The sequence below is a fragment of the Sorghum bicolor genome, chromosome 10 (genome assembly GCF_000003195.3).
Source record: "Sorghum bicolor cultivar BTx623 chromosome 10, Sorghum_bicolor_NCBIv3, whole genome shotgun sequence".
NCBI lineage: Eukaryota > Viridiplantae > Streptophyta > Magnoliopsida > Poales > Poaceae > Sorghum > Sorghum bicolor.
Genome location: NC_012879.2, coordinates 4,236,758 through 4,261,892, shown reverse-complemented (window position 1 = coordinate 4,261,892; position 25,135 = coordinate 4,236,758). Strand labels below are relative to the sequence as shown.

Here is a 25,135-nt window from a genome sequence, read left to right as displayed (position 1 = left end):
TTCGGAATTCGGAATTCGGAATTCCTTTCTCCTAGACAGCTTTTCTATGGAATTCGGAATTCCTTTCTCCTGGAATCTGGGCCTTGTTTAGGCCTTGTTTAGATAGACCCAAAAAACCAAAACTTTACAAGATTCCCCATCACATCGTATCTTGCGGCACATGCATGGAGTATTAAATATAGATAAAAATAAAAACTAATTACACAGTTTGTCTGTAAATCGTGAGACGAATCTTTTAAGCCTAGTTATACTTCATGATTGGACAATGTTTGTCAAATAAAAACGAAAGTGCTACAGTGTCAAAATCCAAAAAGTTTTTGCATCTAAACAAGCCCTTACTTCCACACAAAAACCCAAAATTTTTCAAGATTTCCCATCACATCGAATCTGTAGACGCAGGCATGAAGTATTAAATATAGACGAAAATAAAAACTAATTGCACAGTTTGGTCGGAATTTACGAGATGAATCTTTTGAGCCTAGTTAGTCCATAGTTGGACAATAATTACCACAAACAAACGAAAGTGCTACAGTGTTGCGAAATTTTTTCTTTCAGTAACTAAACATGGCCCTGGAATGGGGTAGATGGATCTGGTTGGGTAATAGGTGCAGAATGATTTTAGAGGATGATTAGACTGTAAAGCTTATTTATTTAACCTATCTCACTCCTTGATGGTTAGCATGTATAGAATTCATATTCTTTAGAGGCATGGTAGAGTTACCCACTTCTCCTTCATAGCATTCCTTTCTCGGATCAGTTTTTTATTGTCCCATGCAAATGATAAATGGTACATAATGATTGGAACAATGGTCAGGGTGGTCTCATATGTGAATGTTTGTAGCCTAGCTCTAAGAAAATAGAATTGATTTACGTTTTACATGAGCTAGGCTAAGAGGTTTTTGCTGCATCTAACAGGACAAGCTTCGAGAGACATGTAGGCTACCAATCACACCCCTAATGGAACATTGATAGAATCCCCATCACATGCAACTGTGCAAGCCCTTGCCATGGCCCTCCTCTATCCTTTTCTCATGTGCTCGAGTGGGGCATTCTATTCTATCCTCACATAAGAGAAGCTAGAGCCTCCTATAGGCTATTTGAACTGTGTTGCAGTGCTCCAAACCTATCTGTCTAACACCCTCTACATCTACATCTGAATAATCTATGCCTGCATCGAAACCATGTGGTAGTGCATCTTAACAAAAACATATGTGAGACTAAGTGCATTAATTTGGCTAGTGGTGATTTTAATAACGGAGTATCACCGTGAGCTACCCCTAATCCACCGGCCTTGTCACTGTGAGCTCCAAATTAAAACAAAGTATGTGACGAAGAAAAAAAATGTAATTCTGATTATTAGTGTTGAGAAAGCCTCATTATCCGACTTGAGTTCTGAGGTTCAAGGCTAAGGCTTAAGGACATGCTCCCATACCCACTCTCCCTAAGCGTAAACTCTAAGTTGCTTGACCATAAAAGCTGCTCCGCTATGCATAGCATGAGCTTATTGGGCTGGCCTAACATAAAAATCAGGCCAACATGCAATTCCTAGCAGAGGTAGAATCATTGTCGCCAAAAAGCAAAGGTTGAACCATGTGGATAGGCACGACATGGCTTGTAAGCATCACAATGTTGTGCTTAGTGAAACTAAATTGCTTTTCTTGGCAAAAACCAAGTGTAGGGAGGTTTAAGGGTGGCTTGGGGGTTACTTGTCCTCCCGGGCGCCATGATAGACATACGCTTGTGAGTTAGAGGACAAGCTTATGTCTATTGTGGTGCCACGATCAGATAATACACATAAACAAACGTTAAATCATGGTAGAAAAATGATCGGGTTAAAATCTTTAGCTCAAGCTCAACCCGACAGACTAGCGTGTCAGGCTATTTCTCCAGCTCTTTTATATTTGTATACTTTGTGTCAGACTTTTTTTTGTGTTGGATTGGGCCACGAGTCAAAAAAACATGTCCCAATCCAAATCCAATCCTCTGACAGATCATGTTAGGTTATATTAGTCTTTTGTCAGATGGCCCATAAACATGTCTAATAGGAAAAAAAAACCTCTAACTAGGTTTTTGCTGATGTGCGAATGCTTAGGTTTGTGGGTTTATGGACATAAAGCCAAAAAAAAACCCATATGGAATGGTTAGTAGATTAGTGGGTGATGTGGCCTCCCTTAGGCTGATCCACGAGGAACGGCTTACGTCCTATGGAATTCTTTTTTATTTGATTCCTCCTGTAACTCTGTTTCATCATTGCAGTTGAAGTTGAAATCGAATTCCACACCCCGTTTGGCCCGGCTCAAAACCACGAGAGATCCAACGGCCCACAAAGCAAAGCGGAGCTACCGACGGTTCGGATGGGCTAAAACCAGCCAGCGAGCCCGTCCCACCTTTCTTCTCTCGCAAGTAGATCTCGCGTTAACCTCTCCCGAGTCGCTTGTCCCCCTCCCAAGTTCTCACAAACGCAAACCCCAATCTCGCCGTCACCGCCCCCAATCCACCCCATCTCGCCGCCGCCGCCGCGATGTCTCGCCGCTATGACAGCCGCACGACGATCTTCTCGCCGGAGGGGCGTCTCTACCAGGTGGAGTACGCGATGGAGGCGATCGGCAACGCCGGGTCGGCCCTCGGGATCCTGGCGGCCGACGGCGTGGTCCTGGTCGGCGAGAAGAAGGTGACCTCCAAGCTCCTCCAGACCTCCCGCTCCGCCGAGAAGATGTACAAGATCGACTCCCACCTGGCGTGCGCCGTGGCCGGGATCATGTCCGACGCCAACATCCTCATCAACACCGCCCGCCTCCACGCCCAGCGCTACGCGCTCTCCTACCAGGAGCCCATCCCCGTGGAGCAGCTCGTCCAGTCCCTCTGCGACACCAAGCAGGGCTACACCCAGTTCGGTGGCCTCCGCCCCTTCGGGGTCTCCTTCCTGTTCGCCGGGTGGGACAAGCACCACGGCTTCCAGCTCTACATGAGCGACCCATCTGGCAACTATGGCGGGTGGAAGGCCGCTGCTGTTGGGGCCAATAGCCAGGCCGCGCAGTCCATGCTCAAGCAGGACTACAAGGACGGCTTGACCCGCGAGGAGGCCGTCGCCCTTGCGCTCAAGGTCCTCAGCAAGACCATGGACTCCACCAGCTTGACTGCCGAGAAGCTGGAGCTGGCCGAGGTGTTTCTGCAGCCTGGCACCGGGGATGTACAGTACCAGGTGTGCTCTCCTGAGGCGCTGGGGAAGCTGCTTGCAAAGTCTGGCCTGACACAGCCAACACCCGACGCATAATGTTCTGGTTTGCTGTGGCTTGTGATGCCTACTACTGCTCTTAGACATGGTTTAAGCAGTTATGCTTCTGTTGTGTGAACCTAAATATTCGATGATTATGTGGTCTAAAATTTTATGTTGAGCATCCTTGATCTGTTAATGTTTCATCTGTAACAGTGGATTGCCTTGAACTGGTTGCAAATTGTTGATTTCGATCTGCTCTACTTGGTTATTATCGCGATTAGGGAGCATGTGATTCAACGGAACAGGGAAAATTAGGTTCAGATCTGTGACAGTTTAAGGCATCTGGATGATACCGACTGTGCTTTGAAACATGGCAAAAATTTGGAGTGCTTATGTGCTCCAGTAACTATGACATTTTAGGCCTCTAGATGATGGTACTGCTTTCATCAATTGTGCTTAGTAAACTAGGCAAAATAGCAGTAGGGTATTCTATGTCTTTCAGATTATCTTTATGCTTCTGCTTTGCTTGAGTTGTTGTTTATCATTAGGACTTATGGGTGGCAGAGGGCAGTGGGATGACTTATGGGTGACACAGGGCAGTGGGATGAAAATGTTAAGAACCATTTTTATGACCAGACCATGACAATACAATGCATCAGGATCATATATAACTGTAAAGCCAAAAAAAAAGAATCTTCGTATCACTGTTTTTGTCAAACGTGCTTAAAAACAGCTAATTTTTTTGTGGTGTTCTGTCTGATTCAGAATACCTGTATGGTTTGATGCCAACCATATGTTGAGTATTCAGTGTTATTATTTAGGAGAGGTTCCAGTTATAGTTTTCTCACGACAAGACGGTAACTTTTCTGGTTCGGTTGCAGCATTGTCTCGACAACATTTTTTTATGATTAGCCACTCATTACATCATGACCCAAGCTTTTGATTCCCTCTTGAAAGATTATTTTGTACCTTGATTGACTAGAATTATTTGGTTGATAATTCATATCAATTGGTTATATCAAGTATCATCAGGACTCAGTGTTGGTGTAATGGTGTGATGCATCTCAGTCAGTGCTAGTGATCTGCCTGACCACTTCTTTAACCTTAGGCAACTTGAAATTCTGGTGCTACCACAATTTATTATTGCAGATTTCATCCAGTTTCTTGTTGCATAGTGTTTATTGCTTATCACTTGGCACTTGATGCCATCAGAGTATGGTGACTCCAATTTTTTGGCATATAAGTAAAATTCTATTCTCCTTGTCTAACTAGTTATATTCTTGCTTAAGGTACTCCCTCCGTTCCAAATTTAAGTCATTTTAGCTTTTCTAAATACAATTTTATGTATCTAGACAAATGTATATCTAGGTGCTATAAGTAAAAGCTATGTATCTAGAAAAGCCAAAACGACTTACAATTTAAAACGGATGGAGTACCAACTACCAAATTGCAACAGTTAAGAGGTAAAATTGCATGTCTTTGGTCACAGGAACGGATAAATTTTGCTTCAGTTTTGTTGTGTTCTTAATTTCCATCTTGTAGCTTTGGTATTTTTTTTCCTCTTTTGGAAACCTGATATATGTGTATGCTTCATGATCGAATCATTTACTGTTTTCCAGCTGGATTTGTGATGTATCTGCAAGCTGTTGTGTTACTTGACTCTTTGCTTATCAATGTATTTCATATTTCCTAGTAGACAAGAAAATGCTTATACGGTCGTGATCCATGAATAAGATTACCGAAAATGGTATTATTCCATTGAGTTTTTGTCGCAAGCCATGTGCTGACTAGTCATAAACTCACATAAGTCGGGTGATGACCTGTTTTGTTTACTTGGAACTGAACTCGACAAACTATAGTGGGAAAAAAAATACATCTTTAGTCCACAGCTTTGATTGGATGGGATCCAAGGAGGGGACATTTTGTGTGGAACTATTGAAATCAAATCACTTGTTGCTGTTACTCAGGCAGTTTATTTTGTGGAACTACTGAATTCAATCACTTACCGTTACTCAAGACAGTTTGTAGGTCTATCCCGTTGTGGCCTCTAGCCTCTTCCGCAGTTGAAAAAAACACCGTTACTCAGTTTGTGTTAGGTCTATCCCGTTGTGGCCTCTTGCACAATGCATACTTTTGCTTGTTTATCCCGTTGTGGCCTTTCGCAGTTTGTGCAGAGGTTCAAGGTAGAACTGCAACATAGAACGCTCCAGCGGCCGTTTGCACAATGCATACTTTTGCTTGTTTATAAAGGAACTTATGAAGAATTCCATGCAAAACAAATACAGTGGACGCACAGATTCCTAGGAGGTTCGATCAGCAAATATACAACACATGTAAAAGCAAATAAAAAGCAAATAGGCAACACTTTTAAAATGTGAAGCTTCGGGCGCACGGAAGTTAAATCCTCCCGACAACAAGAATACTACACTGAGAAACTGGATTAGTTTGATCAAAGAAATTTGCATATTATATTAGTAGTAGAATGTCAGATAATTTCCTGGGTTACAATCATCGTGAAACCAAACTGGAGACCTAAAATCAGACTCGGCGCACAACAAAGGCCACTGTACATCCATGTCATCTTGGCTACGCTTGCAACTAACCTCAGCACACGAAACACCCACACGCACAGACAAAAAACATGGGCCCATTCGCATGCCATGGAAATTGAAGAATCGGCTATATACATACATCAGACGTACTCGATCCTCATGCCATTGGACGCTTCACAAGCGAAACCCATTTCCACCAAAGGTAGACAACAGATGAAGAGATCACCGCTGCAGCTATGCAAAGTGCAGCAATGCCCGCAACTACTCCTCTTCGCTTCTCATCCTGTCGTGCAGAATCAGAACTTGGTGCTCGTGGGGGACTGATCGTCGGGTCTTGGGAACGGGTAACTGTGAAATTAAGCATTTCCTAGTCAGCTAATGGTTTCATATTATGTGAAACATATGATGAGACCAACAGATGCTAGGGACATGTTCTGAAGCTACCTTTAATTGCTGACACCAGTGGCCCATAAGCTCCTTTATATGGGATACAGCAGGTGCCGCGTCCACTCCAATACAGATGTATTTCCAATATAGAGTTGTTAACAGACACTTCCTGGGTTATGTTGGTGCCTTTTCTGGAACCCCCAGCTTCCTTAGTAATGTCAAAATCCTTCCTGATATTTTGATTCTGAAATTAATTGATCAAATAAACATATGCTTTGTTTACTGGATATGCAAAAATCATTTTTCTCGCTAGGGATATATCACACCTGAATATCAATGTCAAATAAGCGCCTTCCAGGTCCATCAGTTATGACTATCTCTGCAAAGAAGAGTTTGACTGTATATTTCCCGTTAGCCAAACCTACGACATAGTACCGCAACGAGCTTGTTGACGTTCTTGCTGTTTTGTAGAGTTCTGGCATGTCTGAATCCAAAATATTGTCTATATTTACGATACCGGCAGATTTATTGAATGGATCAGAACCCACGTGACTGGTTACCCAATGACTGGTGGTGTTAACATAGAAGCCTGCTCCTCCAAGATCAGTTAGGTCTTCCGAGAACACAGTTGGCATTTGATCTGAATAATCAATTTGCTTGCCACCACAGTTTATGGCGAAAATTGTATGATCTGCTCCTGCTGTATTATCAATTGATGATGTAAAGACTAAAAGTTGCACAAAATATGTTAAATACTATGACTGAAAAAAATCTGAGTACAGCATTACAAGCAGCAGTGTCTGATACGTCATAACCGCGTAGATCAACATCATAATGGACAAATTTACACTTTCTTAGCTGCATGCCATAAATGTCAGTTTTCTTCTTTTGGCACAAGTTTGCCTCAGTTGCAACAATCAATTTCTTCACCACGAAAAGTGTGGCATCTAGTGGCATGCCGAATCTCGAAACCTAGCTAGAGTTCTGTCGCTCGCTGGGTGAGGAACTCCTCTATTGGTCCTTGGCAGGGGCACGAAGTATCAATAACCTCCTTGCCCAAGGGATGAATGAGAGTTAATTTTTTGGTCAAGGTCGCCTTCTTTGTATGTCAAGGACTAGTCTGTTTATTTTTGGACATAGTGGTGTGAGTGGGTGTGCCTTGTATGGGTTCTTATCCCATTTTTTCTTAATATAATGATACGCAGCTCTCCTGCGTGTTTGAGGAAAAAAAGTGGCCTTGGAAATTTGGGAACACAGGACTCGTATTTTTAATGTGTAAATTCAAGTGTCGTATCAGTGTTGTAGACCGTGGCAAATCAGAGTATCTCGTGGTGCTCGGCTGAGCATTAGGGCTTCAAGAGTTTCTGGTCAGGTCGCTAATCATGGACAGGTGATTCCTGTTCTCAGGTTTGATCAGGTCGCCTCTAGTTGTTAGCAGGCTGAAACCTGTTTTTCGTATTCAAAGTATGTTGGGGGCCTGTTGTTGGTGTGTGCACCTTCAATGTGCTGGGGTTGGGGGTCAGGAATTCACTCCTTTTTGTTTCCCGTTTGGATCCATGAATTGAAACCAATATCTAGAAAGTGCTTCTCAATTCGTCTCCTGTTCGTTATTAGATTATTTTCCAATTCCTTTAAATTCCTGGAAACCAAACAGGGGCTGAAATGGTACACAGCTCCCCTACGTGTTCAAGAAAAAAAAGCATGGCATAAAACACTTCCTTAAGGCTAGTTATGTAACACTTGGCATGATCCAAACAGGCTCAGCAACACTCCATAAAACTTGCTGCAAATTTGCTCTGTGCATCTTTAATCTTTTGTTGAGTATAAGAACCACATTGATTTAGAATTGTAATTTGGATTATCTGGTCAAGAGTTTGAAAATGCACCTAACCAAGTCACCTTCTTTCATTTACTTCCATCATTCAAAAAATCATGCACACCTTGTATGAAGCCCGTTAAAAAAATACTGCCTATCATATATATTTGGATCTTAACAAAGATAATTAAATACCATTGTCAAAGTTTGAGAATGAATAAGGGCAGGGTGCATTAATCCTCTAAAAGAAACTCAAGTGCAGAAGTAAAATCAACAGTTTGAATATTCAAAGGCAATGTAAAGCAGCCATCATCTCTCTTACTCCCCTCCAGTCACCTTCTCTTCCAGATGCTAGTACCCATAATTCCCCCTCTGCCCCCACGATCCTAATCTTGAGCTACTGCCCTTCACCTGTAAATTCCCCTCCACATCAACTGCCTCGTGCAGCTGTCCTCAAGGATCTACCGGCATTGCAGGCTGATGCCATGTTTCATTGCTACCAAGCTCGGCACCACCCAAACTAGCGAACCTGTGTAGCACAGAGCTCAATTTCCAAGCATGATCTGTGGACACCTCGCATCCCATGGAATCCACAATGCGTATCAAGTAAGAAAATTTGGAACTGATAGAAGGGGGAGAGGCTATCCTCTCTGCATTCATCTAGTAAGATGATAAGAATTCTGCCATATGGTAATCATGAAGGGTCACAACAGCTCCACCATAGTGGAGCTGACCTGCATATCCACCAATAAATGTGGCCTGCTGAACCATTAACACCACGCATGCAGCTGAACCACCACGATTGCAAGCCTGCAAGATGCGCCACTGCATCATCTACTTCACCTATGCTGACACCAAGGGCAAATGTGGGGCCACTCTTCAGATAAGATCTTGCCACCTCTGGCACGCTACCAGAATCCGGGGCAGATTTCACCAGATTCGAACCCTTCAACCTCTGTCCCAGACCTTTGTCACCAAATTTCTGGGTCGATAGGACGCAGTATGCTACTAGAGAAATGTTTTGACAAGATGGAGACGAGACAGTTCCTGCCTTCTTGGAATAGGAACAGCATTCCTGCGACAACAAACGAAGCAAAGAAATTGTCCAGGCCTTGTGCACGCATGTGGAATAGCCCAATTGCAAGGTAAGGATGTGCACGGTGATGGAGCACAGGCAGCAGGAAGGAGGGTGTGGAAGCTTGGATTGATGGAGGAACTAGGGGTGTTGGGGCAGGCTGACGTGGGAAGTATGGGAAAGCGCTGGCCACATGGTGAGACCTTGAGAGAGGGAGGGAGGCAGCTAATGTGGACTTAACATTAACCTTTGACATGTGGCCATGTGGGGTTGCAACCTCGGCAAGTAGAAGAACAATGATCAACCGGGTAGTTCAGTTCCTTAGTTGGTGTCAGGTTATGCAACCTTGTTCAAGTCCGAAAAGTTGATTTTAAATCCTGTGGTACAGTGCTAGATGAGCAAGAACCGGAAACTAAGAGGTAGTAGAGTAGTAATCTGGAATAGTTGATGTTATGTTTGCAAATCAGGTTCAAAATAGTGCTACTGAGGCAATTTGGCCTTCTGAGTGAAGTATTTGGGTTGGGGTCTTTGGATGTTGATAACAGAAAAAGACGGTGATGAAATATTTCCTAACATCAGACCTTTGCGATGGCATTTTGAGGTAGATCTCAGCAAACTCGATGGCCATTGCAGATGATATGTAAAAGGTTTCATCATGGAATTTTTAACATAATATCTAATTCTGATGCTACGTATATGAGCACTAGCAATCCAATAATCATAAGTGGCCAAAGATCAAAAGTACAGATTTGTGTAGAACTTACTAGTTACACTGCTTCTGTTGCATCCTTTCATGCGAAGGCAGTTGAGGATAGTAAGAATATCACTGCATGGTAATACAGCAAAGTGAGAAATATGCAGCATATTACTTTCAGTTTCAAAATAATGCAGTGATAAATCTACTCCCTCTTCCAATTTCCAAATTAAAACTCACTTTAGCTTTGTCATGAGTCAAACTTTACTTTGACCAAGTTTTTAGAAAAATGCATGTTTAAATAAATGCATGTCAGAGCATATTTCATGTAGAATTTAATGAAACTATTTTGATGTAGCAGATGGTGGTGTATTTTCGTATAACTTGGTCAGCGTTAGAGAAGTTTGACTTAGGACAGAACTCAGTGACCTCTCTTGGAATTTGGAATGGAGGGAGCACTTCCTATCATTAGGCCAATTTCAAGACTTTTAAACTTTATAGAGGTAGCAAAGCCACCGTGATGATAGAAATTCGTTTACCATATCGTTCTTGTCGAGAATTTACTATACACTCCAAACATTCTACTGGATCAATCAATTCGCTCAGCAAAAAATTGTTCTCTAAAATGCAAAGAAAGGCCAAATTGTTGGCAAATCTTCTACCGCAATGTAAGCCAGTAGATCAATGAAGAAAAATTTGCAATATCATTGTTAATCTCTTTGATGGTCCTTCAATTCTCCCACAATTTAGGTATTTATTTGGAAGTGCATGAAGAGAATAGAGAAGCTACATGGAACATGTGATTGTGCTGGTTCAGTTTTCTTACTAACAAAAGAAGGAGCATAGTGAACAGCAGGTTAATATTAAAAAAGGGAATGGCTTTTGCACTACTATGAAAAGTCTCTTTAAAAGCAGATATTTAACTTTCTTCACCCTTGAAAAAACAGGAGCACAGATCCTGTAGTGAATGCTATCAAGATTTCAAAACTTCATATACTACTTTAGGAAAATCATATGGCGCCGCGAACTGATCATAGATAAGTTGGTTGGGTTCTTTGTGCTGGAACTTGCCCACCTGGCCTCAAGTCCTCAACTTGGCACGGATGCTCACATTTGCTAGATTAATTCTAGAAATTTAACAACAGTATGTTTTTAGTGGTAGGCGATGTCCCCGTCGACAACGAGGCGCATGTGACTTCATGAAACTCAAGATATGTCGGCTCAGTCCTTCGGAGGTGCTCATAGGGATAGGATTTGCATACATGTGTTTATAGGGGTGAGTGTGCGTGCGTGTTGTGGGCGTCTATATTATATTGTGTAATTCTCAAAAAAAAAAATATGGCACCCTCGTTCTAAAATACCATGTTGCAATGTTTCAAAAATCATATATGTAGTACACCAAAAGTTAAGTGTAGCCGCAAGAATTTGGTTTGAAATTCATCTTTGATGCTGAGATTAAAAAAACACAAGTATCCCTGTCAGCACATGATGAACAGTTCCATGCTGACTGCTTGTCTATTTTGTTTCTTGGCATCTAGGATGAATTTCAAACTGAATTGTTGTGGCTATACTCAACTTACATGATTTTTGTGATGATTTTTGAAACATTGCAACATGGTATTTTAGCTAACGATGGCGCCAGCCCTCCTGGGCACCAAATCTGCACTCACTACTTTAAGTCTTTAACAAACAATAACAACTAAAAATTTTACACCAAAATATTATCAAATAACTCATGATGGTTATTTAAATGTTTGTTACCTGTTGACTGTTCCACTGGCATCAACTGAAGTTCCGATATAATTTCTATACAGGACATGTTTGCAAAACAATAGGTAAGATTGCTACATAATCAGTCTAATATGTAATATCTGAAAATAATGATTGATATACTGAGGAAAAAAAGAAAGAAAATTTACATGGGCCACTTCTGACCAGTAAGGGCAGTAGGAAGGGATCCGTTAACAAAACGATTGTATGAAACATCCCTGAGTGTTTATTCCAAAACAGAGAAGAGTAAGATATGCGTAAGATCAGTCTCCGCTGGACAAAAGATCATTCAGAAACAGGAAAATTGTAAATACATGTTTTACTTAAGAGAGGGTTCGAAGCAGATCCTGAAGAATTGCAAAAATATAACAAGACACCAGAGAGGGAAAACCGAGTAGAAATGTGACACCAGTCCCACTTCAGCCCCAATGTGTGCAAGTTCCTATCTTCACTATATGCCTAGACCTCAACTGTTTTAAGAAGTTATTCTAACTAGACTCAGTTCGAGATTTGATCTGATTAAAGTAAAGAATTTAGGACGTACAACTTGGCACTACCTATGGCCCACAGATTACATGTTTTTCAAGAACATGCATTGTTGCATGTTTCATTAAGAGGGGTTAGACCAAGCTTACAAGTTACAACATGCTACAAAAAGCAAAAGAAAAGGAGTACAGACAAGCAGAAACAGGGTAAAGGAAACGCACCCTACTAACACTACAAACTACAGCGACTAGCCGGATGGTTGCCTATAGCAACAGTGTGGCGCCACAAGAAGGGTAACTGGAATGGAGAGGAGATCAAAATCAAGTTAAGCTAATGTGTTTCATCTGTTAACAGAAGCTTACTAACAACCATCTCCTCGGATCTGCTTTAATCTCCTCCACAAGCTGTATCGACTAAAGCGAGACTTCCCGAAAGACCCATGCATTGTCAAAGGTGGTTTTACCAGGCGGATTTAACATTTGTAATATTCATCAACCAGTGCAAACACTTTAGGCAGAAAAGAAGAGGAGCAATAACAACTTACAAAGAAACATTTTGTTGAACAATTTCAGGAGGCAGACGTTCACTGAAGCTGTTTTCACCTATATATCTAATGAGTAAAACTTCATTAGCAAACTGGGAAACTCAAGTATCATGGGGAATTGAAGTCATATATGACAAGATTACGTATGAAGTGTTAACACATCATCTGCAGATAGCATAGGCATACATTCTTGATTCTGAGTTCGATGCTAGAGAATATTGCGCAAAGCTGCCTATACATATTTGCATCAATACCTCAAGACCTCCTGCTAAATTTCAAGATAAAGCTTGAAATGCTGTCTATTACCTCTATTTTTGAATTATTTATGCAAGAACATCTCTAATTTTCAGATTACATGCATGAACTGAAGCTCTTTAAACTACAAAGGTTAGGGGAACGACAATGGTGAGCCGTGTGGGTGTACACCTCCACCACCAACGTTTGAGTCCTTTTCAACTCAAATGGGTGCCTATTTCTTTTTATTTACAATGCCTGATAGTTCCTCCTAGGGTGGTCAAATTTCTTAAACTACAAGATTAACATATTTTTTAAAGTGAAGACGACTTCCCATATGTAAAAAATCTAAAACTAGGAAATGGCTATGTTCACATTTCATATCTATTTCAATAACCAGGCAAAGTGACAGGCAATAATATATCTAGTACTGGAGGAGATTTTAGTTGGTAAATGTTCAGGACCCTTCTCCTGCCAACTATCTTGGGGAAACAACATAATGAAATAGGAGACAGTAGTTTAAATGCCTACCTAGACTATTTGGATTCCAAACCTCAGGCTATAGAGATAAACAGAAATATGCAGTAGAACTCGAAAGCCAAAGCTGCTGAATTAAATGGTTATACACTTAGATTCTTAAATTTTACAGCAACCAGTACCAAGCTTATGTTAGGCAAAAGTTCCACCCCTAATTCTGTTTCTTAAAGAAGGTGTCATATTAACATATCAACACTTATATCACTCAAGGATTCAAACTCCATCTTACATGAAGCTTGAGTCCTTATATGGAAGCAATAGTCTTAAAGAGCCTGATAAATTGTTCGACGTCAAATCCCTGCAGATGATGTAAACTGCCTTTCAGAATCATGGCAAAACAAATGTAAAAAGACTGAAATGTTTACTTAACAGTATGGACGACACTTTTTCCATAGTAAGGAAAGTAAATTAGTGTGTAACACGATAAAATGTCAGTGCCTAGATGGCATATGAAATATTTTACAGCCACCAGTGTCTTCATGAAAAGAGAACTTAAAATTGAAGTAATATTCAGGAACATCCAAGATCTGGCTAACCTAGCTATTAGCAGTAGAAGCTATTGGAAAGGGTATGCATAAAACCTGTTTATATAATTTATGATTTATCTTTTCAAGCTGATGCTATATTGGGTTTAGAAGCTATTGTAGATAGAAATAATATAAAGACAAACTAAAAAAGTACTCAAACTGCAAAAACATTAAGAATATCAGTCCTATTACAAGCCAGTGTTAATGATATGGATTGGGTTTAGAAGGTGAACATCCATCAGAGAGGAGCCCGATGGCGACAGTTTGGTGGTAGAAAGCATTATTGAAAGAAGTTGCTAGAGAAAGAAGGGAACACAATGAAGGGGAAGCACTAAGCTGAGGGAACACATGAGGGATGAGAGGGAACTTTACTTTGATTATTCATTGCTAGCTAAGTCCCAAAGAGATACGTGGTTGCCAGTTGCCACTTAAATAGGCTGCACCCTTGAGAATCAACTAACAAACTCTTATCTCTATAAGCCATTACAAGATAACGAGCAGCTAACCAGTCCTGCATGCACACTAACAAAACTAACAACTTAAAGCTCCTGCTAACACGCAAGTAGCTAAATAGTTCAATCCTAGAACAAACAACAGGTGCAGCTTGTGCCTCTTTGCTTTAAAGCCCTGCCAGGCAGCAAGAAGCCCAGGCAGCAATCTCCACCCCAGGCTCACAAAATCCAATGCCTGGGAATGCATGGAGAGCCACGCAAAGTTGCCTGGGTTCGAAGCAAACAGGCCGCGCCTGTGCTGATGCCTAGCCATGCGGTGCTGTGCAAGCCCAAAGCTCATACCACTACACCACTTATATTATTTAGCATAACAAAATAAACTCATTCTATTCAATCAGAAGTTTTAGAAACTCACAGGTATTTCAGCTTGGGCAAGTTTGGGGGAGTATTGGGCAGTTGGCCTGTGAGCCCACACTTCCTTAGAGATCTGCATAATAAAAAGAAAGCATCCAGTAGCTGCATTAATCACTACTATTCTATAATTCATTAAGAGTATAGTGAAACTTGACATACAATGTTGAAAGGTTTGCCCACTCTCCTATGACATCAAAATAAGAATGGTTGCCACCAAGATCACCAAGCATCCTGAAAGGAAATCCAGATCAAAGATGGCGGTGTATGCTACATATTGCTATTACAATAATATTGGTGGCTTCTATTTCTACCAAACAATAATGATGTTTTTTCTTCAATAACAGATAAGAATTTCTCCAGATCAGATGACTAACTTCTAAATACACTGACTCCAATGTTTACCACAGCAATGAAATTCAAAATAAATGGAGGGGGTGTTATTTAACAGAAGTAACCATTACAGTGACTTACAGGACTTCTAGATTGGTCAAATTTGAGATTTTTTTTGGGATAGGTCCTTGAAGTTTTGTCCCATATATACGCCTAGCAAGATCACAGCATTAGATCTCAAAGATTGGAAAGGAAGGAGCTGTTCCTAACAACAACAAACCAAGTGGTTATGCGTACAAATCTGTGAGACTGGTTAAGTTCTGAATAAATTCTGGAATAAGCCCTTCGACGTTATTATCAAATATCCACCTGCATAATCAACCAAAAGATTAGTTATTCTTTCTTCAAATTGGCTAACATAGAAGGTTACTGAGTATATAGAAAACAAAGGGATAAGGCGCACTTACAGGGACTTCAGATTTCTTAAAAGTGACGATTCATGAGGAAAAGATCCACTGAGATTGTTATTGTTGAAGTGCCTAGCTATATGGAGAGCATTCAATCAGCTATGACTCTATAAAAAGATCAAATATCTTTGCTAACAAATAATTTTGAAATTAAGAAGGCTTGAGTGCTAGCCTAGAAGGGTTAAGTCTTCTCATAACATATACAATTTATACGTAAGCATCCACTATTGCATCACAGTTCAAAGACTAGTTACTTGAATTACACCAGCTAAACTACTACAGCTACAATCTGATCATGGGATATTATAGCCAGGTCAAGGATGTAGGATATTATTTTATTTGAAATTTGCTAAGCTAATATCACGAACTCTCACTCTAACTTGAGATAGACAACAACAATAAAGCCCTCTTAATCCCAAGCAAGTTGAGCTAGGCTAGGCTAGATTTGAGATAGAGAAAGCAGAATAAGCATACATTTCTTAGATAAAGAATCACTTATTGTATTCAGCTTATCAGCTATATATCATGTCTGCAGCTGTTATAGATTGCATGGTAGGGATGTAGTGTTGTAATATTGTGGCCCAATCAAGTAGGAAAACTTGAATCATTCTGTTAGCAGTAGGTTAAATTAATAGCATTCAGCAAGATGGACCATCAGTACATACATTCTGGAAATAATACAGCAACAAATGCTCAATGAAGAGCTAAGGCAATAACATGTACATGCTTATATTTAGGGAGCAAGTATGGTTATCACCATGTTTCCAGTTTGGAAAGATTGCCAACTTCTGGGGGTATTGAACCATTCAAGTTGTTATTACTTAGATCCCTACAAAATGAAATAGGAGGCGACTTACTATGATATTGAATTTCTATTCTCACCAGAGAATGCATAGAACCATATTGACAATCAAAGGTAAGGGTAAAAAACAGGGTGATAATAAAGCTGGTAGAGCTTAAAAATGGTAGCCTTCAATCCAAAACAAGTGTTATAATTGAAAGTGCATTTGATCAGCAAATACTTGTCAGTTTGGTTGTCCGAGCCACTCCGAGGCAACACTTTCCACAAAATAGCCCTACTCATTGCTTCTCAGTAGAATGGCAATGGTGTTATACTGCTGGAGAATCTATGGTACAACTCTTAGGAGCAAAGTATGTTGCTCCAATAGAGCTAAAATGACAACTAAAATAGTATAGGAGGTAGTCATGGTAGGCAAGCTTTCTGTCATGTATACTAACAGTTTAGTAGGATGAGATCAGGTAGTTTTTCAATTAGATGCTATGTATTACATGGATATCTGAGATATCAAAATACTAAAAAGTACCAAAGCTAACAATGACCATAGGTACATTCATGTCTAATATATTCCTCTGGGCAGTAGAACACTGGATGTTAGCATAAGTATACAAGTCCATATTTGCATGAAAGTCTTAGTTCTAGGCCTACTCTTTTTAAGTAAACTCGGACATATTCTGAAGTAGTTTGTTGTGGTGCAACGACAAGTTTCAGAGAGAGTAGTCATTAGTCATTGCTTAAAAAACCATTTTAATCTAACATCAAGCTCCCTAAAGCAATTGCAATTGTACAGCATGAACCATCGATTCAAAAACTCACAGGGAGATGAGCTCCGTCAAATTGAAGAGAGCCAGCGGGATCTCCGTGATATTCCTGTACCCAGTCACATTCCTGCACCATCCGGAGATTCCAGACCCACGCATCAATCCCAGTCCCAGGTACACGTAGGCATCAGCATCAAATGGGAGAAAGAGAGAAGACGACGCACAGGCCCGTGATTCGGCACCAGCTGGGGCAATTGCAGTCGATAGACGCGTTTGTTTCGAAGGATCCGGACCAGACGCGCTTCATGCACGGATTCTCCGCCGCCGCCTCCCCCTCCAGTCGCCACTGCCGGAACACAGCGTGCAGGGCCTCCGCTGCAGGAAAGCGAGATCCACGAGTTACTAGCTGCCAACTTCCTCGTCGCCATTACACAGCTTCAGACACCACAGAAGGAGCGAGAAATGGATACCATCGGAGGGATCGGTGGGCGGGAAGGGCTGTTGGCCCTGCGCCGCGTCCAGGGTGAGGAGCGCGAGGACGAGGAGAAAGACGGCGACGAGAGCGGGAGCGGAACGAGCCATGGGGGCCGGCGTGAGGCGCGGCGGCCGCGGGCGGGAGTTGACTTGTGCGCGCAGGAGGAGGTGGAGGGGTGGTGGGAGGAGCACAGCATTGGGTTGCTGCTGCTAGTACTTGGAGGGCTGGGTGTCTGTGCCTCTCGGCTTTGACCGCGTGATCATGTGCGCCCGCGGAGACGAGGTCGTGAGGGTGCAGGTGGAGTTGACGCGACCGCGTCGGGGAGCGGGAGGCCGGAGGATCCGGTCGGCGGCGGGAGACGCGGCGGGGCGGCGGCGCCGGTTTCGAAGTTTTGGACGATGCGAAATGGCAGAGGGATGGGCTGTGGCCTGTGGGGAAGGAAGAGGCTGGCGATGGTGATGAACGAAATTCATCTGAACCATGTGTAATTTGCAAAAAAAAATAGATTTTTTTTAATTTATAAAATAATTTTTTTAAACCTATTTAGTCCATAATTACAAACGAATCGCCGTACAAAAGGATAGAGGACTCCATGATCTTTCGGAAAAAAAAAAGTCAGGGGCTGTATCAGGGTGTTTAAGGGACAGTTTGGTTGAGTGCGATAAGTTTACTGTTGGATATATGCATGAAGTATTAAATATAAACTATTTAAAAAACTAAAAACACAACTAGAAAGCAATTTGCGAAACGAATCCTAATTAGTCCATAATTGAACACTAATTGCCAAATAAAACAAAAATGCTACAGTATTTGTTAAACTTTAACAACTCAAATCAACACACCCTCTTAGTTCCCATAAAATGCAAAATGTCAACTATTTTAGAATGATGGAATGCAAAACGACAAAATTTTTAGGATGTTTAGCTCCATCTCAAATGCAGATTTTGTTGCCCTCATAAGAGCCTCTTGAGGCTCTTTTGGGAGCCCAAAATCCAAAATGTAGAATAACCATCTTTTTGCTAAAATTTTTTATGGTGTTTAGTTCCATTATATAAAATGATAAACCAAAATCTATTTTTTGAATAGAAGGGGAACTAAACACCTCTTAGTTTCCAAAATTTTTGCAAAGTTTTCAAGATTCTCCGTTACACCAAATCTTGCGGCACATGCATGAAGCATTAAATATAGATAAAATAACTAATTGCATATTTTTGCCTGAAATTTGTGAGACGAATATTTTGAGCCTAGCTAATCTATGATTGGACAATGATTATCAAATACAAACGAACCAAAACCAAAAAAAGTTACCAACTAAACAGCCCCTTACTTAGAGCCTGCTTGTTTTGTGACCAAATTTACCGTACCAAAGATTTAGTAAGTGCTGTAAAAGCTAGGCAAAAAAATTTGGCATAGATTTGGCAAACCAAATGGAAGAGGTTGGCAAGTTTTAATAGCAAATCAAATAACAGCCGCAATCATAGCTTGTCGAATCTTTGGTTGGCGTATTTTAAAAGCGAATCAGACCCTTAAATTTCAACCCTTGTGTCAGAAACTTACCATCCTAGCACTTCTTTTCTTAACAAAAACATGTCATTTCACCGATCAATTACTGTTGCCTGATTTTATTTTAAGAGAAAAATACTGTAAAATGTCTGGCTTCAAATTTTCAAGCACCGGATACCACTTCGTTATAAAACATTTGGCACTTGACCTTTTGCCCCTATAAAAATACTATACAGATGTCACAGAAACACTTACAAAAATTTGATAAGGACACAACCTTGATTGACATACTGCCAAATCGGCATACGGCAGTAGTTTTTGATGTGCCGATTCAGTGTTTCTCTTTGAATGCGAATTGCAACATTATACCTTGTATGTTAAATCGAGTGCAAAGTTTTACATGCATGCAAGATCATTTGGATTACTAAAAAAACAAGTTGCAAAATCTTTACAAGATGCCATGCTGTCCGATGGACCTATGTTGATGTCTTTAGTTGAGAATACTCGTGTAGTTTGGCTTCTTGTCTATTTTTCATGTTTTGCCATTGTAGTAGTGGACATTATATTAGCACATTATTTTGACGTGGTCAGACACATACTTGTACCAACCGAGAAGTTAACAGGCACATGTTTTTCCAGACTTATGTCGAACATGGGTGCTTTGAAGCTTTGTGTCATCGAAAACAAAGGAACGTTCTCGTACAGCATGTTACACCAGGGACACTATAGATCAAGGACTCACAGCACTTTTACAAAGCTCAGATGAGTTACATAGTTACGATGGCAACCACACGAGGCTTGTGATCTGTTCATAATGTTTTATGCTATGTTCTTCTTTGCATTTCCCATTTCAGGGAAAATGGAAGGGGAAGTTTTGTACAGCTTGAAATGTTCATAACCCTCCTGGTATCTCCTTCAAAATAACATGGAATCACAACTGCTTCTTAGCCAGCTTTCTGTTCTGCTCTAGATAAGGGTAAGCTCTCTGATACTGTAATATAGCCCAAACAAGGTGCCTGAAAGAGAACTCGGGCCACAGAGGATCTGGATTCTGCAGGTGACTAAACGTTGTCTGCCACAGGAGGAAATTGCTCAGTCGAGTCTCGCCTGAAGTTCGGATGACGATATCAGGATCTGGGCAGCCAGCGCTATACATGTGGCGATCCAAATCCGCCACTGAAATCTCTGAATGCACACCGTTATTTGCAGCGTGACCATTACACTCGCCAGCATGTTCACTCTGCAACAGTTCCCTCCTTTCTGCACAGACTTCACTGACAGCATTTACAATCTCAGAAGTTGAGTTGTATGGCATGCAGACAGAAAAGACCAGCCCTGTGTTCCCAGCTGTGCTCGCCATCAGCTTCTCAGCCGCCAACCTCACTGGTTCACATAACAAGTCCAAGTTGCCCCAAAAGTTGATCTTACAGTTAATCTTGTTGATTACACTTCGGTTCTCGAATAGTTCATTGATTTTTTCCTCCATTAACTGCATCAAGGCTTCCACCTCACTTGGGTCCCTTTTAAAATTGTCAATGCTGAATGCGTAAACAGTGATGTACTTCACATCCATTTCATAGCAGTACAGCAGACTTGCAATAAGAGCAGAGAAACCCATCCTGTGACCAGCTCCTTGTTGCATGCTTCTGAATTTAGCATATCGACGATTACCATCCATAATAAATGCAATGTGCTTTGGCATTGGGCCATATGAAAGGATAGCTATGAGGCACTTGTGTAGGAAATTCTGAAGGCTTGAAAGAACACCACTTGTAATCATCTCATTAGGCTTCTCTGTCTTCAGATCCTAGACCAAAGCAAATAAATAAAAAATGAGTAGAGCCATGCATGTTGTAAGAATATTTGTCCATGTCAGCATAACAAAAAGGTTGTAGCTCTTTGAGGATTTTTACAAGGCTAACTGATATTATCTAAATGATTTATCAAGAAATTATGCCGCTGCAAATATAAAGCTTACCACAGAAGGTGAGGGAGAGATAAGTGACCCCGCCATTGCAATGATGAGGGAATACGCAACCAATTACCAAAGCTGCAAACAGGAGAACACCTGATTAAAGAAAAAGGTGAATGATCTCCAACAGGATAAAGTACACTTAAAAAGAAATGGAAGCAAACAACATTTGACATTAGAAAGAACATGGTGTAAGGGTAAAGGGTTTCACAAGCAGGCTGCACAACGCAGTAATGAGCTCAGGCCGCATCATCTTGGGCCATGAATGGTGAGATCCACTGATTACTAGGTGACTGGAGTGCATGGTTTTCCTTGGTGCAAATGATGAGAACCACTGGGGTTTCAGATCTACCAGCATCCAAGGGTCAGATTTGAGCATCTGCAAGCGTCAATTTCCAGTTGTGGATGCACACGATGGGAGAAAAGGGTGAAAAGGACAGAACTTCAGTAAAGGTCAGTGTTTCCGCTTGCTGATGCAAAAGCGACTTAGGAACAATAACTTTCTCGTTTATCTAAGCTCATGTAGGTTGGTCTCAAATTCCTAGTGCTCTTGTAGGTGTCAATTTCCTAGTGCTCTTGTAGGACAAGCTCGCATGAACGGTGCCCACAGCAACTGCAAATCCTAGCTACGAGCTTCTAAACAGGAATCAACATACCATTAAGCAACTAAAGAGGATTTTCTTCTCCACCTGAACTCTAATGACCAGCAAGGCAGTAAACAGTGCCGGCCGCTCAAAAATGTTACAGGTCACAGATGCATGGGTTTAACGGGGAAAAGGGAATTACAAAAAGTGGATTACATATTGGAAACCATAGCTAAACACCAAGCAAAAACTACGACAGCGGGCTGCCTACTACCCAGTGTCTTCCCCCCCCCCCCCCCCCCCCCCATCTCCCATGCGCTCAATCAAGAACGAGCACATTTCATCGAGCACCTGACGCGCGAGGATAGCGAGCAGCCACATAGAGAGTCAACTGACCTGCAGATTGGGGCCTCGAAATTCCGAACTCTGAAGCGAAGCCACCGACGAACTGAGAGGGAGAGCGAGCGAGAACGAACGGTGGTGTGGTGGAGGAGGAGCGAGCAGGCGGTACTAGTAGGCGAGGGTCATGGGTGAAGTTGTACCTTTCCCATCATCTCGCTCTCGACGGACGCGCGACGTCAGGGGGGAAGTTGTACCTTTCCCGTCATCTCGCTCTCGACGGACGCGCGGACAGGGGAGACAGGGCAACGCGCCACGGGGTGCGCTCGTGAAGAATCTTTTTTGTTGTTTTTCTCGTGCCCTGTGGTGGCCGGTGGAAGAAGATCGCCAGTTCACCACCGACACGACTCCTCCGTTTGACCGTGACGCGAACTGAAAAGAAAACATGGCTGGAAAGGGCCGCCGGGTCGCCGCCGCGGGCGGACGACATGCCGTGCTTTTCAGCCAGTGGGCATGACGGGACGTGCAGCCAAATTGTACTAGGGCCTTGTTTACTTCCTAGAAAATTTTGCAAAATTTTTCACATTCTCCGTCACATCGAATCTTTATACGCATATATGAAGTATTAAATATAGACGAAAATAAAAACCAATTGCACAGTTTGGTCGAAATTGACGAGACGAATCTTTTGAGCCTAGTTAGTGCATGATTGGCAATATTTGTCAAATACAAACGAAAATGCTACCGTGTCTGTTTTGCAAATTTTTTTGGAACTAAACAAGGCCTAGAAATGAAAAGTCCATGGACGTCTCTAGATCGAGACATTTGGGCCATTCTCATACAATTTTGCAAAATTTTTTCATCAAATCTTTAAACACGTGCATAAAGTATTAAATATAGACGAAAATAAAAACTAATTGCACAGTTTAGTCAGAATTGACGAGACGAATCTTTTGAGTCTAGTTAGAACATGTTTAGATAATATTTGTCAAATACAAACGAAAATAGTACTATTTCTATTTTACAAATTTAAACAAGGCCTAGGAATCATCGCTTTCGGAAATCAGAGGGAATCTGAAAATAATAAAACGTGCTGATTGTTGATTGATTCAGACCGACGCCCCACGCCAGCGGTCTGCATCCGCCCGCGCGCTGGGGTCGGCTGTCTGCGCGGTGTTATTCCTCTTTTAGGCCCTGATGCTGACGAAAATTTTCTAGGTGTCACATTAGATGTGTCGAAAGAATGTCGGGAAAAGTTTTTAGAAACTAATAAAAAAACAAATTACATAACTCGTCAGGAAACTGCAAGACAAATCTATTAAGCATAATTAATCTGTCATTAGCATATGTGGGTTACTGTAGCACTTAAGACTAATCATGGAGTAACTAGGCTTAAAAGATCCGTCTCATGATTTTTAACCAAACTGTATAATTAGTTTATTTTTTTATGTACATTTAATATTCCATGTATGTGTCCAAAGATTCGATGGGATGGATGAAAAAATTTTGGGTTGCAAACTAAACAGGGCCTTATTCTAAAAACTTTCAGATTTTGATCTATTATTTTATATAATAGAACTAAACGTCATGTAATTTTTTTTGACAAAAAGGTTACTATTCTTTATTTTAGATTTTTGTCTCAAGAGACCAAAAAATCCAAAAGAGCTATCACAGGCTTTAATGAAGACAATAAATTCTACATTTTGTATGAAACTAAACATAACCCTTAAAATTTTGATATTTTGCATTTCATCATTCCAAAATAGTTTAAATTTTATATTTTGCATTATATAGGGAATTAAATACACCCCAAGGCCTTAGGCCTTGTTTAGTTCTATTTTTTTTACAAAATGGACACTATAACATTTTTGTTTGTATTTGACAAATATTGTCCAATCATGGACTAACTAGACTCAAAAGATTTATCTCACAAATTATAGATAAACTATATAATTAGTTATTTTTTATCTATATTTAATGCTCAATGCATGTGCCGTAAGATTTGATATGACAGAAAATTTGAAAAATCTTGAAAAAAAAATTTTGAACTAAACAAGGCCTTATTTAGGACCGGGAAGTCGTCGGGAAGCTCGCTACTCGCTATTTCTGATGGGCTGTATCTGGTGGGCCGTAGTATTCGGCCGTCGGCCAACAAAGAAAATAGACGCTCGCTGCTCTGGGCTCCTCGACTACTTCGGCCACCAGCCCACCAATCAGCGCGAGACTGTTCCAGGAAATTCCCTCTCAACTTTGCTAAAAAAAAGGGAAATTCCCTCTCAACGCTAGGAAAATCAATTGGTGTTCTGTCTCTCATTTCTCAAAGCTCTGCACGAGCAAAAAAAAAAAAAAAAAAGAAGGTGGACGAGCCAACAGGCTGCAGCTCAAATCTAATTGGAATTGATTGATTTACTGAAATAGCAGCACAAATTGTACAAGGAATTGGAAATTTGGGATTTGGGGTTGGGGACTCCACTCACCTGCAGGCTGCAGCTCATCAGTCATTGCTCGTCGGGTCCTGAATCGGAACTCTCGTGTCTGCTCTCCTGGCGGCGGCTCAGAGCTTCATGCATTCATCCCCATGGATCCCCAGATCGGGGCTCGCTGGGCGTGAAGCTCATCGGGGATAGAGCCGGCACAGCCGCATATGGGATGAAGAAGACTGCGTAAGTAAGTGCGTACGCCGCTGTATCCAGGCTGGAACTCGTTGGGGGAGGGGATGCCGGCCTCGCTGGGCTCGATGGGGATGGAGCCGTACAGTGGATGGAGCTCACCAGGACAGGACTGGATCTAGCGCAGGGCTTGACGGTCGGTCGCCACCCGCCACCGCCACGGGAGCCTTCGTGCGGGCGGGAGAAGGGAGCAGGTGAGCGGTGTACGGCCTGGGGGGGCCGGGGGAGTTGGGTTGCGGCCGTGCGGTTGGGCTGTGTGCCTTCGCTGGACGACCGTGAGGATGGCGAGCAGGACAGACGGCAGAGAGAGTCAAACTGACCTGCGGATTGGGGACGCCCGCGACGGCCGACCGAGCGGCGGCGGAGCAGCGGGCAGTAGTGAGCGAGAGAGTGAACCGAGAGCTACCCTCAACTCAACCCTCTTGATCGCCGTGAGCGTATCAGGCATTCAGGCTATCAGCGACCCGCTCACGCGGCCACGCCGCGCAGCGCCGCCGGCAGGACTAGGGACTCGCCGATTTCGCTCGGCGC

General features: G+C 41.9%; 3 protein-coding genes across 10 annotated transcripts; 1 reads left to right on the top strand and 2 right to left on the bottom strand.

Moving 5' to 3' along the window:
• On the top strand, positions 2,396-3,477 carry LOC8076156 (proteasome subunit alpha type-4-2). Its single transcript, XM_002437869.2, has one exon. The coding sequence runs from the start codon at positions 2,522-2,524 to the stop codon at positions 3,272-3,274; it is 753 nt and encodes a 250-aa protein (XP_002437914.2). The 5' UTR covers positions 2,396-2,521; the 3' UTR covers positions 3,275-3,477.
• On the bottom strand, positions 5,658-17,991 carry LOC8070901 (probable LRR receptor-like serine/threonine-protein kinase At1g56140). Of its 4 annotated transcripts, none has more exons than XM_021449401.1 (17): positions 17,533-17,991; positions 17,287-17,437; positions 17,118-17,189; positions 16,260-16,331; positions 15,503-15,574; positions 15,333-15,404; positions 15,177-15,248; positions 14,865-14,936; positions 14,707-14,778; positions 13,542-13,610; positions 12,542-12,607; positions 11,661-11,729; positions 11,503-11,547; positions 9,812-9,873; positions 6,483-6,856; positions 6,214-6,400; positions 5,658-6,117 (listed from the first exon to the last, which is right to left on the bottom strand). In XM_021449401.1, the coding sequence occupies exons 1-17, from the start codon at positions 17,642-17,644 to the stop codon at positions 5,927-5,929; spliced, it is 1,830 nt and encodes a 609-aa protein (XP_021305076.1). In that variant the 5' UTR covers positions 17,645-17,991; the 3' UTR covers positions 5,658-5,926. The 4 variants fall into 4 exon arrangements, with proteins under 4 accessions (XP_021305076.1, XP_021305077.1, XP_021305078.1 ...); XM_021449402.1 differs by having other exon boundaries at positions 6,483-6,853; XM_021449403.1 differs by lacking the exon at positions 17,533-17,991 and having other exon boundaries at positions 15,503-15,578; positions 17,287-17,352.
• On the bottom strand, positions 19,671-25,135 carry LOC110431000 (dehydrodolichyl diphosphate synthase 6). Of its 5 annotated transcripts, none has more exons than XM_021449428.1 (3): positions 24,925-25,135; positions 21,019-21,090; positions 19,671-20,847 (listed from the first exon to the last, which is right to left on the bottom strand). In XM_021449428.1, exons 2-3 carry the CDS (start codon positions 21,052-21,054, stop codon positions 19,972-19,974), a joined length of 912 nt encoding a protein of 303 aa, XP_021305103.1. In that variant the 5' UTR covers positions 21,055-21,090; positions 24,925-25,135; the 3' UTR covers positions 19,671-19,971. The 5 variants fall into 5 exon arrangements, with proteins under 5 accessions (XP_021305103.1, XP_021305104.1, XP_021305105.1 ...); XM_021449429.1 differs by having other exon boundaries at positions 21,019-21,108; positions 24,925-25,134; XM_021449430.1 differs by lacking the exon at positions 24,925-25,135 and adding an exon at positions 24,413-24,834.